The 18,336-nt window shown below is 42.6% G+C and overlaps 1 protein-coding gene across 18 annotated transcripts in view; it reads right to left on the bottom strand.

Moving 5' to 3' along the window:
* Positions 1–2,788: 2,788 nt before the first annotated feature.
* nav3 (neuron navigator 3) overlaps positions 2,789–18,336 on the bottom strand; it is a 273,084-nt gene continuing 257,536 nt past the window's right edge. For 14 of the 18 annotated variants that reach the window (XM_015040585.1, XM_015040583.1, XM_015040586.1 and 11 more), the window contains 14 exons: positions 17,341–17,364; positions 16,830–16,996; positions 15,084–15,237; positions 13,588–13,774; positions 12,157–12,254; positions 11,970–12,065; positions 10,646–10,814; positions 10,284–10,519; positions 9,586–9,740; positions 9,385–9,456; positions 8,530–8,726; positions 8,304–8,422; positions 7,015–7,218; positions 2,789–5,431 (listed from right to left, as the gene is read on the bottom strand). In XM_015040585.1, coding sequence (XP_014896071.1) covers positions 5,312–5,431; positions 7,015–7,218; positions 8,304–8,422; positions 8,530–8,726; positions 9,385–9,456; positions 9,586–9,740; positions 10,284–10,519; positions 10,646–10,814; positions 11,970–12,065; positions 12,157–12,254; positions 13,588–13,774; positions 15,084–15,237; positions 16,830–16,996; positions 17,341–17,364 — 1,998 coding nt within the window. In that variant the 3' untranslated portion in view covers positions 2,789–5,311. The remainder of the gene's footprint in view (positions 5,432–7,014; positions 7,219–8,303; positions 8,423–8,529; positions 8,727–9,384; positions 9,457–9,585; positions 9,741–10,283; positions 10,520–10,645; positions 10,815–11,969; positions 12,066–12,156; positions 12,255–13,587; positions 13,775–15,083; positions 15,238–16,829; positions 16,997–17,340; positions 17,365–18,336) is intronic. The other 4 variants (XM_015040577.1, XM_015040580.1, XM_015040582.1 and 1 more) reach the window with 1 other exon arrangement.

Genomic DNA, 18,336 nt, shown 5'->3' with positions numbered 1-18,336 from the left:
TATATCCTTCCTTCAAAATAAAAGCAGTTTTGACAAATAGTGATTTTATACTTCTGTCAAGTTCGGAATAAATAAAAAAAAAATATTTTTTCAAGTTGACTTCGCCCGATACCTACTTCAGCAATCTGTGCAAAAGGCTAATTTTGTATTTTCCTTAACAGTGTCCTTATATTGTGTAAGGTGCTTTACCCTGGTGTGTGCAGACAAAGATAGAGATCATAGACAAATCAAAACTGGTTTAGCTTTGTAAAACTCAATTGCATTTAAGATTTTTGAACTGTGGCTAAAAGTCTAGTATTTTACAGACTTGAATCTATGTACTGTTAATTCTTAATTTTTAGAATTCTGCCATTTTGGGGGGGCAAAAAGTGACCAAACAGCCAACCAGAATGTAAGCTACAAAAAGCTACAGCAGCGGTGTAAGTTGTCAAGGAACATTTAACCCAGCATTAGTGGGTGGGTGTGTATATTTGAGGCTTTTTGTCCTCTGCAATCATGAAAGAAAGAAAGATCATTTATGTGGAAATAATTCCTGTTTTAGAAAAAGCAGTTTTTGCATTTAGCTGCTCTGGTAATCTGGTCATTTCAACACGGAAGAATCTCAACTGAACAAAAACTCAAATTGCTTGAGTGACACCAAATACCATTTATTAGGGCTTTACAAAGACTACAAAATCCTCCAGATGACTTAAATCACTGTCTCTGTATATTTACATGATATGTTACATACAAATGTACAAAATATAAAACATTTAAGGACAAATGTTTCACCCGGAAAGAAACAAAACTTTCTCTCAAACCAGAGTAAATGCTATGGTCTCCAACTAAGATGCAACTCGAAAGTGTAAGTGGGAAAAATTACCAGTTGGTTTTCAACACAATGGTGTACACTGTTAATGGTGTCAAAGTGCTGTTATCTTGGGAACTAATGGCCTATAACAGGAGTGTACATAGGTTTTGATACATTGGTGTAGGTCTCGGTATAGAGCAACCTGTAAACACTGTATTTTTCACCATTGGCATGCAACTACACCACCTGGTTAGCAACCATCGAAGGCTGGGCTGCAGAGACATGTGAAGCTGAGTACAGGTAGGATTGTAGAGGTTTGTCCTGAGGTTGTGACAACAAGACTTCTTGGTCTCTGGTGGGCCTCTTACTGACCAGTAGCACCTGTTAGATGTGTACAGTACAGCGTCGGCTCAACTTCATCGCCTCAGACAGCTAGCAAGCCTAAGGTGGTGGTAAGTTAGGGTTAAAATCACCAAAGAGGAAGTGGTTTTTAAAAGAACAGCTCAGGATTTTTAAGTAGATGTCTTTGTCTGGCATCGTCATTTAGCATAAATCCAGGTTAAGTCATTTTCAAAGGCTGAAGTTAGCAATTATTCCAAAACCAAAGAGGACCTCTACTATCTTAACTGAAATTTGAAGTCATAACAGTTTGAACAAAAGTTGTATTTTGAGCCTTGAAACCATTGCCATGTAGGTAGTAGGTGGTTATTTACCCAGAGGGTTCTCCCTATTTGCAAGGGAAATGGAGGTTGGAGGTAGTGTGCCACCAATAATCTTCCAGTGTGAAACAAACACTGAGTACAGAACATAAGTGTTTCCAGTGAAGGCATTTACAAACCCTGCAAGAACCGAGACATTTGTTTACATCAGGTGGCAACAACCAGAATTTCCAATTTTCTCCACTTCAAGCTTCTGACCAACCATGAAGTACTTGGTGAACAGACAGTTGATGTACGGGTCAATCCATACTCCCATTCCATTTTGTTCCAACACCGTTACTTTGAACGACAATTTATGGTGGTAAAATGTGGTTGTCAAATCAGGTATAAAAGATTCCCTGCAGGATATAAATTGACACACTGTTGGTATCTTGAGGTGAGAAACAAATCAACTAAAAATGTACAAAGTGACCAGTAGTCCTGGCATAAACCACAATGACGCTTCTTGAGTTGCTTTGAGGCGATAAAAGTCTGCTTTGGTCTTTGCTTCTCTCAGACTAGCTGTTAACTAATCTGGATTTTCCACTAAATGACAACAGTTACCTAGGATACCGACTGCCTACAAAACCTCACTTAAAAAATCCTGAGCCGTCCGTTTGAGGAACAACAGGCATTCCTAGAGACAGAGAGGATCAAGAGTATTTCGTGGTAGAGTAAGGAGCATTGGACAGGTGCCTACATATTTTTTTTTTTTTTTTCAGTTTAGTTAGTTCAAACGGTATTTACTGTACAGTTAATGCCTCCTGCATAGGCAAAACATCAAATCACCACAAGACACACACCTGTTTCCGACAGCGGATCGAGTTTTTGCATCTTTTTCTTCTCCGTTTTCCATACGTACGACGATATCTTCAGCGGGTTTTGCATTTTGTAACACCGACAGGCCAGAATGCATCTTTGATTCACTGTGCAAGAATTCTAGAAGTATTTACAGCCCACCACGACCCTCAGACCTGTGCAAAATTGACCCACTTGAACAAAGAACAATCAAAATTCTAAATGGCTTCTTCCGTCCAGTACACGCATACATACAGGTAAAGATCTCTTCTCAGTGCACCCCACCCACCCCACCCTCACTCCCATTTTTTTTAAAAAAGCTTCAAAACATGCTCATCAGGCTTACTAAAAACAAACAAAAAAAAAAGAAAAAAAAGAAAAACAGTTTGGTTGTGCTCCTGGTAATTCAAGTGAGCCCAGCTCAACTAGGCGCAAAACAACTAAAAAAATACCCAACCCCCCCTTTTTTGTGTTTCTTTATACAATATTGGTCTGTTTTTTGAACTGAAATACAGCGTTATGTTTCTTAACTTCTTACTGTCAGACAGAAGCAAGGATGCTTCAGAAGAAGAAGACGGGGCCGCAAGCAGTAATGCCTACATCTCATACCAGATGCGTCATCTTTGATGCAGACGGAAGCAGGTTAGCATCATCCTACAGTGAAACGCGCCCCGCTTCCACCAACAGCCAGAGAAAGCGAAGGAACGTTTAAGGCAGTTAGAAAGCACCAACATTATTGTTCCCTTTTACGGCTCTCGGCTGATCCACTCGAACAGTAAAAGACAGCGGCTTCGACTGGTTTTTGGATACCTTGAGGACAAAGATGGATGCAGGGTATTGAACAGGAGAAACTTTGGGGTATCTGGGTTTGGACTATTCGGTATTTGGATTACTTCCCACCGTGGAGAACTTCTACAACCATGGTGGGCTTTTGCTGTTTGATTGCAAGTCTGTACGGTGTGAACATTTGGCAGTCGGATCAAAGGGAATCATTGGCACTTTTCCATGTTGCCTTCACAGTAACAGGACGACTGGGCGACACACAGATCTCACACTTTCATTGTGCTTGGTGTTGGCATTTGGAACAGCTTGGCAGTGGCTGACCCTGATAAGGTTCAGGCCAGGGGGCCCAGCACCACGAGGCTTAAGCAAATGTCCGCCAATTTGCTCAGAGCTGACCCAAGGCATACGTGGGAAAAGGGGCTGCTTAGGGTCCGCCGCTGGCTTGGAGGCCCCAGGAGCTCCTCAAATGTAGCACAACAGGTTCAAAATGTGCTAGGTATAAATACAGAGCGTTTTTAGTGGTTCAAAAAACTGATTTCTCAAAAAACAGCTAAAAATTTTTTAAGATTTTAGATGGGAGAGGTTGGCTTTGCACCTGACCCAGGTCTGGATAGCCGCTTACTTTAGCCTCGTGAAAAACCTAACCAGTTTATCCAAAGTAAAAGCTCCAAAAGTGTTTCGCACCACACGTAAAGTATTAACTGCTCATCACGAGGCATGGTGCTGGTTACTGGTGCCACGGTTTTAAAAGGCTTTGGTCTCAAAACTGCCAGAATGTCCCAGTCGTGGTTTAAAGTTTGAACCAAAGTTTTATCTCACCCCATGGAACATTAAATAATGCAATCCTGCTACTGCCCCCAGCTGGACAAAAGGAGGCAAATACAACTTTCCCTGGCTTTAAAAAAAAAAAAAACTAAAAAAATTGGCTGTTTGGAGTCACAATGTGGAAAACTAATGGAGGGCCACCTACCACTTTTATTAAGAAAATGCAGTTTTAGAACTACAGATGGCAAGATATGAATGGTAAGCTGCCTAGAGGTCCCAATTAACCAACTAATCTCTAGTTAGACTGCTAGTTTAACTCTGTATAAACAAATCTTCTGTAAGGTAACCAAACATGATCACAGGATGACAATATAGACGCAGCATTAGTCCCACTGTAGTGGCTTATGAGCCTAATAAAAAAACAAATTCTGCCTGGGTCGGCTCTGGGTCTTTAATAATATATATAATAACTAATGGAGACAACTTCTGATCCTAGTTGAACTGCAAGGGCTCAAAGTTGTCCTACATCAGCCACAACGTTAGCCAAACCTGCCAACATTTTCCACCAGTTTTTGTGCAAAGCGTCAGACTTGGCCATGAGAAGACATTAAAAACTACACCTGCTCTGCTTTTCACGCCCCGCTGTTAAAGCTGACATCCATGAAAACAGTAGAGACAGAGCGCCTTGCTCAAGGACACTCTGGCATTCTTGATGATGTTCAAAGAAGGGACTTGAACCGATAAAAGGTTCTTGTCTGAGGGGATTTCCTCCCTGCTGCCTATGTGTGTACATATATGTGTGTGTCTGTAAGAAGCACCTCTGTAAACAAGGAAAGACATAACAGAGCCAGCCATACTAATGTAAACATCTGTAGATATAACTGGGTAAAAAAAAACAAAAACAAAAACAAAAAAAAAAAAAACAATAAAAAAAATATCATCCAGTTTTGTTGTTCTGGGACGCTCTGGAAACCGACGTCTGAAAGTAAACCGGAGGAAAAGTGTCTTATTGTTGAGAACACTTTTGGAAAAAACCACCAGAGGTAAGGATGTTTCTCATCACAATCACGCGGACATTTTTATAAAAATGTCACAAGAATGAACAGGACAATACGGTTTGTTGGACGTGATGTAGACAGTCTCCAACCTGTGGTTCGGTTTGACATTTTGACCACTAAGGACCAAGTTGGTAAAGCCTCTGACAGCATAAAACATTCGGATTTCATATTGCACCATTAAAATATAGGCATTTTCTTTCAATTTGAGGGTATATTTTGAGTATTAAAACTTTTCATATATTATATATCTGTAGTGCGGGTCCTGTGGTGGACCAGCAGCCTGACCAGGTTGCTCCCCCGCTGCAGCAGGACCGGATAATGATGGATAATTCCATATCGTGTTGGGAGGGGGATGTGTTCTTTGGGGTTCCAAGGTTTTTCCACCATTTTAGAGGTTTAAAGTGAGTTGGTTTTGGGACTCATAGGGCCGACTCCAAGGAGGAGTCCAGCTGGTCGTCATGGTGACTGGTGCTGTCGCTGTCGCAGCTCTGGGTGCTGGAGTAGTTAGCTGCTTCCTGCAGCCGTAGCAGCATGTTCATCTGCAGAACATAAAACATGAACAGATAGAAGTGTTTGTTCAAACCTAGGACAGAGTTTGGATAAAGTTTGAGAGTTGACAAAATACAAAGAGAGAGAAGACGACTGCAGGAAGTAATTGGAAGATCATGGCATGTTAAATGTTGGGGTTTGTGAGAAACCTTTGAGATTTCATATCTGAATATTAACTTCAACAGGCTTTTTCAGTTGAACCCTCTAAATTTACTCAGTACAAGCAGAAGGCACCATGACTTCTCTTACTCAATGTTTAAATGAACCAAATGAAAAAGCGCATTGATTATGAAAATTGCATTTACCAATACTTTGGATTGTTGCTTTTTATGTTCACCATCAGCTTAAAGCCTACTGATGCATAAAAAACAGTTTGGTTTTTAAAACAATATGATGCTTTACGATTACAAAATGTTTGGACTTATTACATTACCTTTCCTAATGTAACATATGTCCCTACATTTTTAAGAATGAAACTTCACAAGCTGTATTTTGTGCCGTTTCTAACTGCTGCAGTCAATCAGCGCCATAAACCCGTTGAACTTTTCATCCCTGCTGCAGAGCTAATGATCTAAATAATGCAGAAGTGCTGCTGCATCTGGAGAATTGCTTCCAGTGTTCCTAAAACGGCTTTTGGCACCGCAGGATAATAACTGCACACGAAGGGGTTCGCACACACACACGCACACGTGCACACACACACACACAGGCGTGTGTGTAAAATGCACAAACACTCTAGTTAAATCAAGCCAGCCGGGTTTTTTTTTTGGATGGCTAGCCTTTAATTTCTCCTGGGCTGCAATAACCCACCAAGCAGGAATGATTTCTCTCTCCACTCATTTACTTTCTACTCTCACTGCCCTTAATAGTTTATTTGCAACTTTGACAGTTTTGCTTTAAAGGGGCAGTATTATGCGATTTCCAGCTACATCGTATTACTTTATAGCACAATCAAGCACAATTCAGTTGTTACAAAATGATGTGTATATCAAATATATCTTAAAAGAAGTTTGACAGAGGGCCTTGATATTGGGCCAATGTCTCTTTAAGAAGCTCCTGCTCTTTATGAAACTCCGCCTACAGGAAGTCATCGCAGCATGGCTCTTCTATTAACGCTTTAACGACGTTTCGCTGGCGTTGCTTTGAGAACAAGCGCAGCAGATGCACCATTCCACCAGGTGTTTGCTAATTGCTGCTGGCTAGTCTAAAGGAGCTGAGTGAGGGAGTCACACTCTTAGTTTCTTTTAGGTAGAAACTTGGAAGCTTGGAAACTGAAGCAAGCTCAGAGGCGGAGCTACCGTCCACCCACAAGTTTTGACTGAAGGATTTCTCAAACATGATAAAAATAAAATCTAAGCAACACTCCAGGTTATATTTCTGATGAGGGAATTATATTATAACATGATGTAAAGCTCAAAAAAGTCCATTTCACATAATACTGCCCCTTTAAAGCGTTAGCTTAAACTGTACTCTCTGTTTAATCATCGCTTTGCAAACGAGGGTGAATCCATGATTCCTGGCAAATAATTCATGGCTAATAAATGGAACCGTCTGAAGTCAGATCCGTCCTCACCAGCGGGTCTCCCTCGGTGTCGCTCTGAGACACCTGCTTGGACGACGTCCCCTCCTTGGACGAGCTGTAGCCGTCGTATCCCACGTCTTCCGGCCTCAGCTGGAGCAGCGACTGGCCCTCTTGCTGCAGCGAGGCGGCATTCCACGGATACGTGTCATTCACCCACTTGGACGGATCCTCCCACACGGCTCGCTTACCGTACAGCTGAAGACGGGAACAAAAGATATGCAGGGAAGGAGGAGTGAAGAAATATTCTTTTCGTTTTTGATGCCTTACCTGGAAAAGCCCTAATATCTCTTTAATGAGTTAGATTAAAGAGATCCACTGCTACCAAGATGCTTTTATTCTAGACTAGACTAGAAAATACAACCTTCAAGATTACAGTTGTGCTTAAATGTTGTATTCATTAAATCCCAGCAGTTTTGTTTGTATAGTACCAGAGTATATCAAGGTGCAAAGATGTTTAACATTTAATTTCAAGACGTTCTCATGAAATGCAGAGACAGCTACCTGTTAATATTTTAACAGTTTGTTATTAGGTCGTTTAAATTAACGCATTCTGTCGCAATCGGCCATTTGAGGACATTCTTTGGCCCAAAGTGAATGTGCAAAACCACAAGACTTTCGCAGCGTATGTTGTGTCTGTGAATTATAGCTTAGGAAGGGTACATACAAACGCAATCCACACTTTTCAGATTTCTATCAGTAAAAACTTTTAAAAACCAACGCATTATTTTCCTTCTGCTTCACATTTATGCACTACTTTGTGTTGGTCTGTAACATACAATGTTACGTTTATTGTTGTAACATGAAAGATGCTTCAAAAATGCAGCAAAAATACTAAATCTTACCAAGTATTTTTGATTTAGTTTATAGTGCAAATATTATTGAAATTAAGAAAACTAACTTACAAGTAAGTTTCAGCTTTGTTTTAATAAATATGTCGGTGGAATTTTCACTTTATTATAAATATTAAGGAAGTACCGACTACTGAAAAGTTACTTTTAAGCCAGTTTTGTCTTATTTCAAGTGCACTACGAGACTTGCACTAGAAACTAGACCGAAAATACTGGATAACATTTTGTGTTTTTGCAGCGTAAGGCCATGTAAATCAATAAGAACCAACTACAAGATTTACCAACCAACAGTTTTCCAGGGTTATTTCTCCCGTTTTCAGGTTATAATGTGCGTCATCTTGAGAGGGGCCTACTTGGTCAATTTGAAATAAATGCAGCTGTACTATATGTGTATGATCCAGGAAAATACACTCATACATATGTATTAGGTACCTGTAGTCCTTCCCTGACAGCCTCCAGCAGGTAGGGGACCAGGGAATAGTTCCACAGGTCTGTGAACCAAACCCGGGAACCTTCTACTTCCATGGGACAGGACAAGAAGAGACGAGGCCCTACGGTGAATAGAGAGGAACACATTACACACATGGAGGGACGTTCAAATGTCTGCCTGCTGCTAACTCTACAGAAGCTAACGTGTGTGTGTGTGTTCTGAAGTGACCTATGGTGACGTCGGAGGAGCTGTGCGCCTCCAGGAAGCCGTTGAGATGCTGCCAGGTCTTGGGGATCCAGTCGATGATCTTGATCAGGTCATTGCTGCGCATGTTCTTATCGATCTCTGTCTCGACGAGCTTCCGGCGCAGGAAGCGACCCAGGAAGCCTTTGACCGGCTCCGTGTGGTTGGTGCACAGCACCCATCTACACCGGGGCAAGACATCGACTCATCAGTGTAAAGTGTTTCATGTGAGAAGAAGACATTTCATCCATTTGTGTAAAAGGTGCATTTAACTCTCTGAGGGATTTTAAATGAATATTCCCACAAAGAGGAGTTATTCTGTGTTTTCCAGGCACATAGTGCCTTTTTATACCAAATAACTGTTACCTTTAGTTGTTATAAAAATGCTGCATATATCAACTGTGGCTTAAACGAAATTTGACTTTGTAATTTAGCGCCTTGATGTTGAGCCTCTGTCTCTTTAAGAAGCTCCTGCTCTCTCTGAAATTCCACCTTTAAGAAGTCATCACAACATGGCGGCTCTATTAATGAGCGCAGCGGAGGTGCAGTTTCACCAGGTGGTTGCTAATTGCTGCTGGCTAGTCTGAAGGAGCTGAATGAGGCTCTGAGGATGAAGGCAGAGCTTGGTCCATTAAATAACAAACAATTAAAATCACATGTGAATAAGCTAAATCATTTAAAAACATGCTGCACCGTCTCTCACTATCTACTTCCTGTCTTCTTCATCTTTATGGTTTGCACCAGTAATAACAACTGGTCGATGATCATGTGACTGAAAAATATACCGTCGGTGTTAGTTCTGTTTGCTGAGCTTGAATTGAACACAAAATGGCGTCAGACCTAAAGTTGTGGTGGAGCTCCAGGTTGGGAGAGGAGGAGACTCCCTGGCTCATGGTCCCGATGACATACGGGCTGCACAAGGAAGAGAAACAAAACATGGTCACTTCAACTACGACAAACGTTTCCTCAGTTCGCTGATGGGACTCGAGTCGACTTGGTGGAAGTTGTGATGGAGCGCGCGGCGTTTCCAGTCCTCCTCACCATTTGTGGTACTTGCAGTTGAGGAAGCCGTTGAATATGTCGCTGAGCGAGCCGATGTGGTGCAGGTTGTCCAGGATGACCACATGGGGGAGCTCTGCGTCTGTCCTCTCAGAGTTACAGCGCTCTGCCAGGCTGGACAGGTACTGACGCAGGTCCTGTGGGAGGAAGCAGTTGTTGATTTTGAGCAATCAAGTCCAACAACAGCAAACACGCCATTTGTAAATGTATTCATACTCCTTAAACGTATTTACACCTCATTTATAAGGTACTCTAAATACATTGGTGCATTTAGAGACAGTGAAGTAACCACAAAGGACAACATTTAGACAATAGGATGTAAACTACAAATATTTTCATATCAATCAATATTTGTCTAGACTGTGGAGTAGACTTTCCATAATGAAATCCTCCACATTTATGAATATTCATACAATAGAAATTAAGGTTGATAGGGAACTTGTGGAAATGCCTGACAACTGATACTGAGACAATCACAGGTTTAGCTATTTTAAAGTCTGGAACTTTGACTACACGCCACACTTTTCAGAATTACATCAGTAAAACACATTAAAAATCATGGCTGTATTTTCCTTTCACTTTTCAGTTGTGCTCCTCTTTGTGCTGCATCACAGAAAATCTACTGATGTTCCTGGAAGAAAATCAAACACGAGAGCAGACGAGCTGCGGGTTTCTGATACCTTGCTGGAATTCTGGTCCACATTAAAACTGGCCACGTTGTGCTCCGTCACCTCCTGCCCCATCTGACTGATGATGTACTCGGCCAGCTTGGCGGCCAGGAAGGACTTCCCTGTGCCGCTGGGCCCCGAGAGGATGATCCGCCGATGCTCCATCAACAGGTTGAGGTACCGCTGGATTATGGGCTTTGGAATGAGTGTGTCGAACACCAGGCTGTCTATGCTGTTCTCCTTCACACCTACGATCAGGACGGATGGAGAGGTCAACGGCCCACAAGATAACAGTCTGAGTTTAACCATCAGGAAGCTTAATGCCAGCAAGAAACCCACGGAAAACCCTGACAGAGATTCTTTTGTCAGCGTACCTTTGAGGTGAACCTTGATTATGTTGTTGTCGCCCACCAGGTAGCCACAGGGCAACAGCTCAGGCACTTCGGAGGCATGGCAGCGGATCACTTCCCCCATCCTGTATCCCACAATGCTGTCAGAGCTAAGACCCAGGCTGGTCCCAGGATCCACCCGGAACACATACTCCTGCAGCAGGACGGAGGCAGAGGCAGCTTAGCGCCAATGCTAGCTATGGCTACATTCACACTGCAGGCCTATAGGCGCAATTCCCATTTTGCTTTGAGTTGTCGTTCACATTTTCAACTTGCTTGCGATCTCCTGTGTGAACCGCAAGTGACCTAAAAGCATCCCGCATGACAAAGTAAACATGAACAGTAATGGTGGTGTATCTTGCGATTTTCCCAAATCTGAGCTTTTCACCCCTCAAAAAAATCTAATTTGTGCCACTTCCATATGTGGCACAAATTCAAAGCATCTGCAGTTTGAACGGTTATTTTAATTGACTTTTACGTCATTAATGTGAGACATAAATCATAATTCTGCACCAGAAGAAGCCAGACGCGATAAATCTGGATAAATACAGATAAATCACCTTTTGTGGCGATAAATACACCACAAAAGGGCTTTGCTATTATCCATCCATCCATTTTCTAACACCCTTGTCCCTTAGTGGGGTTGGGAGGGGTGCTGGTGCCTCTCCAGCTAACGTTCTAGGCGAGAGGCGGGGTCACCTGCACAGGTCGCCAGTCTGTCGCAGGGCAACACAGAGACACACAACCATGCACACACACACACTCACACCTAGGGGCAATATGGAGAAATTGGAAAGGCCAATTAACCTGACAGTCATATTTTTGGACTGTGGGAGGAAACCGGAGTACCCGGAGAAAACCCATGCATGCAGAAAGACCGGGGCCGGGAATCGAACCCAGAACCTTCTTGCTGCGCTATTAGTTGTGGTTTATTTTTCTTAGCTTCCTTTGACTTATGATTTTGTGACAATACTGTCGGCTCCCGTATAAATATACTTTAAAATCCAACCATACACGGGCATCCAGTATTACTTCCATAAACAGAGCGCTGCTGTGACGTCTATATTCTTCTTCTGTTCATCCTGGTTGCTTTCCTGTTGTAAACTATTCACATGGAAGCCTGATAGTTTGAACAACCAGTCAAAAATCACCAGATTTCAGCAAAAGAAAACAAGAAATCAAACTTTAGAATCAACAGCATAGCCTTACTGTTCTACCTGAGTTAGCGTAAACGGTTCACCATTCAAATCCTGACATCGTCTCCGACCTCTAAGGACTCAAGATAGTCAAATTCTGTGGATCTGCTTACTTTAAAGAGCCGCCGGATGACCCCGTCCAGGACGTCCCACTTGGTCTTCCCGCTAACACCTATAGACCCAATCAGGTACTCGTGGCTGTGTGGAACCTGAAGAGTCAGCAGAAAAATTAAAGCAAAAATCAGAAACAATACGGATATATTTTTGTGATCCAAGCAGGATGACTGGTCATCTCCAAACCTTGGTGCCTTTTGGCCCGCTGCTGATTGTGACAACTATCCGCACACTCCGACTTTCCTTACGGAGATTTCCCTCGTAGCTGTCATCCAGGAGAATATCTGAAAGGAAGACGTTCCATTAACACAATAACTAGATACAAACAAATCAGTCACTGAAGTATATTCTGTAAAATTTGGCGCACAGTCTCTCAAGATGGACAAGCAGCACAGTCCAAGCATTCCATCGTCATGGGTGATGCCAAACACAACAGTGTCTATAAAAGTGACGATTGTGTTGTCTTGAGTGATGGATCCGGTGGATGGGTCTGGGTGTGATGGTTGCTAGAAGAACTGCATTTCTTGACTGCATTGTGTCAAGTGTAAGTTTAGGGAAGGGGATTGTGGCGGGGGCTGGGGGTTGGTTTTGGTCCCAAGGCTCCAGAGAAAGGAACCCAATATTTTTAGCACACCAAGACATTTTGGACAATTTCATGCTCCCAACTCCATAGGAACAGTTTAGGGATGGTTCCCATCATGACTGACCACCAGTTCACAAAATGCTACTATGCCTATAAAGATATGGATGACCGAGTTTGGTTTCAGAAGAACTTCAATAATTTGCACAGAGAACTGACTTCAGAGAATGGGTAAAACAGCAGACTTATATTGATAACTGTTGATTAGTTTTGAATATCAAAAACATTGCCAAACTGTTGACATGACCGACACATTGGACGTCGTTCTTCTTTTTACTTTTACACAGTTCATTTCTCATATGTTCTTTATCTCCTGGCTCTCAGGTTGCTGAATGCTCCTCCATATGCCCTTCATCTCTTCCCAGAATCAAACCTACATGTCAGCCGATGAACCCGAGGCTTTTCTGCATTTTATTGCAAAAAATGGCTGCGTTTTTCCAACAAAAACAACATCTTACATCACACTTAGCCGATGTCAGTTTACATCCAACTTCACACTTCAACACTGAATGCTTTTCTCTCTGCACCATATTCTGGAGTGAGGAAGGGGCCACTTGGTATTCAGTGGGCCTCCTGCTTGCTGCATGCGCTGCGTTGAGGTGATAACAGCCGGTTCTTCCCTTCGTCCACGTGCCATCGCTCTTCGATCATTTCACCATCAGTTAACGAGCCTTTTCTGTTAATTACTGAACGAGCGAAACGGACAGACTACTTCTTCTGAAACGGACCGAGTCAGGAGATATTCTCCACTTCGTTGCCGAATAGGGTTCTGTCCTGCTGCGGGTCATCAGAGGGGAACGTTTTATTGCTGAATTAAATCTTTTCGACCAGATTCCTTTGCAGTTCTCCGGTATTTACAGGTGAATGGAGAGAGAAATTTTAAACCGACAAAGTAGAAAATTAATTTGAACAACCTCTAGAGTTCAGAGCCGACATTGTTTGTCACTGGAGACCGACGGGATGGACAGCGTACTCACCTGACATGATGGTGTCAGTGATGTTGAGGTTATTGAGCGACAGCCCCAGCGACTGCCGCGAGGAGGACGAGGACGTGCTGGAGGCCTCGGAGGGCGGGCGCGCCGTCTTGACGGGCGTCGCCGTGGGCGTGGCGTTCCCGCTCGACTTGAGCCGATCGTTCTCCGCTTTCAGGGTCTCGATCTCGTTCTGCGGGTCGGAGGAATAAAGTGACGGCAACTCCCAACGGCTGGCAGCTATTTATTCTGAATGCGTAGCACTGGAATTATGGTGCTGCAAGGCTTTTTTTTTTTTTTTTTGATCTTTAAGGCCTCCTTTGTATTGAAGTTAAGTCTCAGATAAAGAGTTTAAAATGATCCCTGAGATCTGAGGGCAGACAGAAAGGCTTCTACAAACCGGATAATCCAGATGTACAAAGATCCACTTAAATGAGGCGTTCATGTTCATTTGACATGTTCCTTCACTGCATGCTCTGCTTTTTAAAGATGGAGTCACAGCAAAGCATGACTGAAAAATAAGCAAGTCATTTGTTGATACAGCTACAATAGAGCTGAAATAAGAAAATAACAACATTATGTATTAAGAGGGTTCTTGGAGGTTTCTGTAAGTAAAATTTAACACCTTCTAAAGACCTTTTAAGACTGTTAAAACTAACATTACCAGAAACTTTCAAATTAACATTTTTAACAAACTATTTATCAATTTAGTTGTCAAAGAAGATTCAAGTTTCTTCATCAAAAAAAGATTAAATTTAATCTGTATTTTTTTTTTTAAATCAGCAGTAATCTTCTTAAACCTGCAGTATGAAACTTTTATAAAAAAAAGTTTTTTTACATATTTGTTAAAACTGTCCTTTTGTTGTGACGGTAAGAAACAGATAATCCGTGAAAAACTCAATCTCCTCCCTAAACTGTTATCGCTGTTTTAAGAAATGCTCCAACCAAAAACAACCAATCAGAGCCAGGAGGCGGGTCTTAGTGCTGTCGATCAACCTCATGTATTCGCTGCTAAATGTGTTAATGGCGGAGAAAAAACTTAAAATAAAACCGTTTATCTTCCATCATCGTTGGCCATGCTAACTAGCCTTAGCATTTGTGAAAGTCTGCTGACAGTGAAGAGAAGCTGAAGCATAACAGAGGGCGATGTGAGGGTGACTGACAGCGCTAAGACCCGCCTCCTGGCTCTGATTGGTCGTTTCTTGCTAGCACAGGGAGAAGGAAGAGGAGCTCAATTTTTTCACAGATCATCTGTCTCATACCGAAGTGTCACAACATGGTGACAGTTTCAACAACAACGTAAAAAAATATCATTCATAAAAGTTACATAGTGGAGCTTTTCCATTTTTTATTTTTATTTTTTTTACTTTTTTATACTTGCTAAAACCCCGTTATAAGCTTTTGCATTAATATTTATTAGAGGAAAAGAAGCTACTGAAGCCAAGCTGGTGTGTGGTTCTACGATTGATTTTCCAGGTTTTCCCGGCCGGTTCCAGGCTCACCTGCATGCGGTTCATGGCCTCCCGGATCTGGTCCAGGTGGTGCGCCGAGCTGAGAGCCTCCAGCCGGATGTCGGTCAGCTTCAGCTCCTTCTCCCGGAGTTCGTTCTTCAGCTGCAGGATGATCTCGGCCTCGACCTCCGTGCATTCGCACAGCCTGAAGCGGCAATTAAAAAACAGGGAGGGAGGAGCGCAGGAGGGCAGAGGGAAGGGAGGGTCACCTTCTGGGGTTATACCAAACTAACTCACACAGCACACACACAACCTGGAGAAGAATATGCTGGAAACAGGGAAGCTCGAGTTCTGAGGGGAGGTCAGCGACGATGGCCGTCAGCGAGGTGAGATGGGGAAGAGGAGCATTTGGAACAGCGAATCGCTCCCATTCAAGGCACTTTGGTTCAGGTTTTTACAAGAGAAAATTTGGTTTGTTGGAGAGGGAAAGATTCGTCTTTTTTCTCTTTTCAAAACCCCCCAGAAAACATGCGTTTATGTGTGAAAACCTTCCACATGCCAGAGGAAAACTATGCCTGACATGTTAAAGTGGAATAATCTCACCAGCTGCCTCACAGCAGCGGCTGCATGCCGACTGTGTGCAACGTTTCTAAAGTATTCATACTCCTCAAACTTTTCCAAATTCTCTGGGATTTTATATGATAGACCACCACAAATTAGAGCAGACGTAAAGGCTTTAGAACTAAAAATCTGAACATTTCATTCCAACTCCAGTCCTTTGCAGCTTTTAACATGCAGATTTTTTTCCCCTGTTCAAAACAAAAAGGTAAATCTCTCTTGAAACTTGCTCTGGATCACATTTCATTAGCTGTTTCTGTTTAATCAAATTTCTTAATTGCTCGTTTTGTTGCTGTATTTGTTTCTGTTGTAAATAAAAATAAAAACGGCTCAAGTGATCCGATACTAATATCTGTATCGGTGTCTATTGAAAAAAATTCTAGATCGGGTATCGGTGACAATGTGCCTGACCCAAAAAGGCTGAGGTATTCATCCTAATTCTATAATTTGTGCTCTGAGCGACGTCATTCTTTATTCTTTAGTTTACATTATGTTTGGAATTATTAATTGCACTTGGTGAACTATTTGAAAGAAAGTTTGCTGCAGTTTATTTTTACATGTTTGACCAACGTAGTCAACTTATTGTTTTAGTCCGTTTCGGTTTTTGCATTATTTATTTTACATTTGCTGTTATACTCCCAATTGAACTGAGAGAATAAATCAAAGTTGGAAAATCATGTCTAAACTCCGTTCCATTTCTCGATTATGCCCTTCTTTGTGTAGCTCCGTCAATCTTTCGTTTGTAACGTCAAAGAAATTGGGAGAAGAAGTGCATGGGGTGTGAATGGTCTCAGTGGATAACGTTTGAGTTCCTCATCAGGATTTAAAGGCGCTGAACACGAAAAGAGAAAAGTCACACCAACACAATCCAGTGCACACACACTCCCGGGGAGCAGGCCTGTTACCGAGATCTGTGTTTGTAGACCACATGACCATTATGCTTTTTCTTTGGCATCCATATTGGGGAGGACTTGCTGTCGCAAATGCACTTGCTACGGCAGGTTGAGAAACATTTCAGAAAAATGTGGAGAGAGAGAGAGAGAAAAAGTGTTTGGAGGGGAGAGTGAGGTGACGATTTTAGTTTAAAGGAAACAAAGGAAAATGAAATTAACTCAAAGGAGAAAAAGGAACCAAAGAGGCGACTGTGTGTTTCAGTGTCGGCGTGCGTGGCGGACTCACTCTGTGGTGGAGGGGGAGGAGCGCAGCGTGGCAATGCTGCCCTGCCTGTTGTCGTGCTGCAGCTTGGGCGAGGAGGGCACAGAGTCGGTCATCTCCTCCATCTCGTCGTGGGCCGACTGCGACTTGCTTTTCTTCTTGCTGAATGCCTGCTTGAAAGAGCTGCGCAGCTGCAAAGCACAAAACAAGAGAGCGTGCATTAGTTCCTGACGGGGTTTCCGCTGCCACGCTGCGTCGCGTCAGATCAGGGCGTCACTCGTTTCCAAGCAATGACCGCGGTCTGTTTTAGGCAAAGAGGCAGAAAAGCGAGGCCGTAAGTAGAAATGAGAATGAGGTAAGGGGCCGGGGGGTGTCAGGCAATCGAGATGAACAAACAAACAGGGTAGAAACGGGGGAGGAGGGTTGCTGTATCCATGCCAATGTTCCAAAGAAAGGAGTATGGATGAAGGAGGGGCGGTGATTAGGACAGGACTAGTGGAAAACTGAAATGGAAGACACTCTGGAAACCACTGACCTGAGCTGGGATGGAATCAGCCACCTGAAGATGCAGAACACACCCAACGTTAAGGCACGCAAACGCACACACACACATGCTCAATACACACCCATCTACAGCAGACTGTATTCACTCAGAGTAACAGCTGAGAGTGGCTGTGTTCTACAAAGCATGGCAGAGAAAGTACAGTCACTACAGCTGGACGAGGGATGAACAATGACAGCAGTTTATTTGACTGGGAAAGTTAACTGTGTCCGAACGGGAGACATTTCTGCAAAATCCGTCTGGAACCTGTTTTGTTTGGAGTGCGGGAATAGCAGCCCTGCAAGGATAAGCGGGTTCAGACAATGGATGGATGGATGGATAGGTGGTCTGGAGGACACACATCCATGTTCAAACAGCTACAGCAACCGGACAAAACATTTCAGTGTTATACTCCTAAAATCTGAAACCGTCTCTCTGAAGAAGTGAGACGGGCCTCCATTCTGACAATGTTTAAATCCAGGCTGAAAACACTTCTTCTCAACTGGGAAGAAGTTGAGACAGCTAAAAGTATTATCAACTTTTTCTTAAATTGAATTAGTCAGTGATCCTTTCCTTGCATTTACTTAGTTATAGTTTGTTAAATTCATGTCTGTGATTTTAAACTCTTACTCTTGGGTTTTCTGTGAACAATATGAATTGTCTTGCACACAAAATGCATCCATCGTCCGTTCCGCTAATCTGCTGATAGCAGAGCTGATTTTTATTCCATTGGAAACATTTAACACTTAGATTCTCCTAAGTAAAGTTTTCTAGATACATTGAAAATTTCTAATTTTCAAAGAATAAATGTAACCATTTATTCTTTACCCTGAATGCATCAGTGAACAGCTTAAGATCTGCTGATGTCCTGTATGCTTTCTGATGGAAGCCCTAATGTGGTCAAATTTAGCAAAAGCAAAAAAAAGTTAGAAGAATTTTCCCAAGAATCACTTCCTGAACCATATAGGTAGGTGTGCAATGACAGATTTG

This window comes from Poecilia latipinna, unplaced genomic scaffold (assembly GCF_001443285.1).
Source record: "Poecilia latipinna isolate Pla-1442-1.1 unplaced genomic scaffold, P_latipinna-1.0 Scaffold518, whole genome shotgun sequence".
Lineage (NCBI taxonomy): Eukaryota > Metazoa > Chordata > Actinopteri > Cyprinodontiformes > Poeciliidae > Poecilia > Poecilia latipinna.
This window is presented reverse-complemented; position numbering and strand designations above follow the sequence as displayed.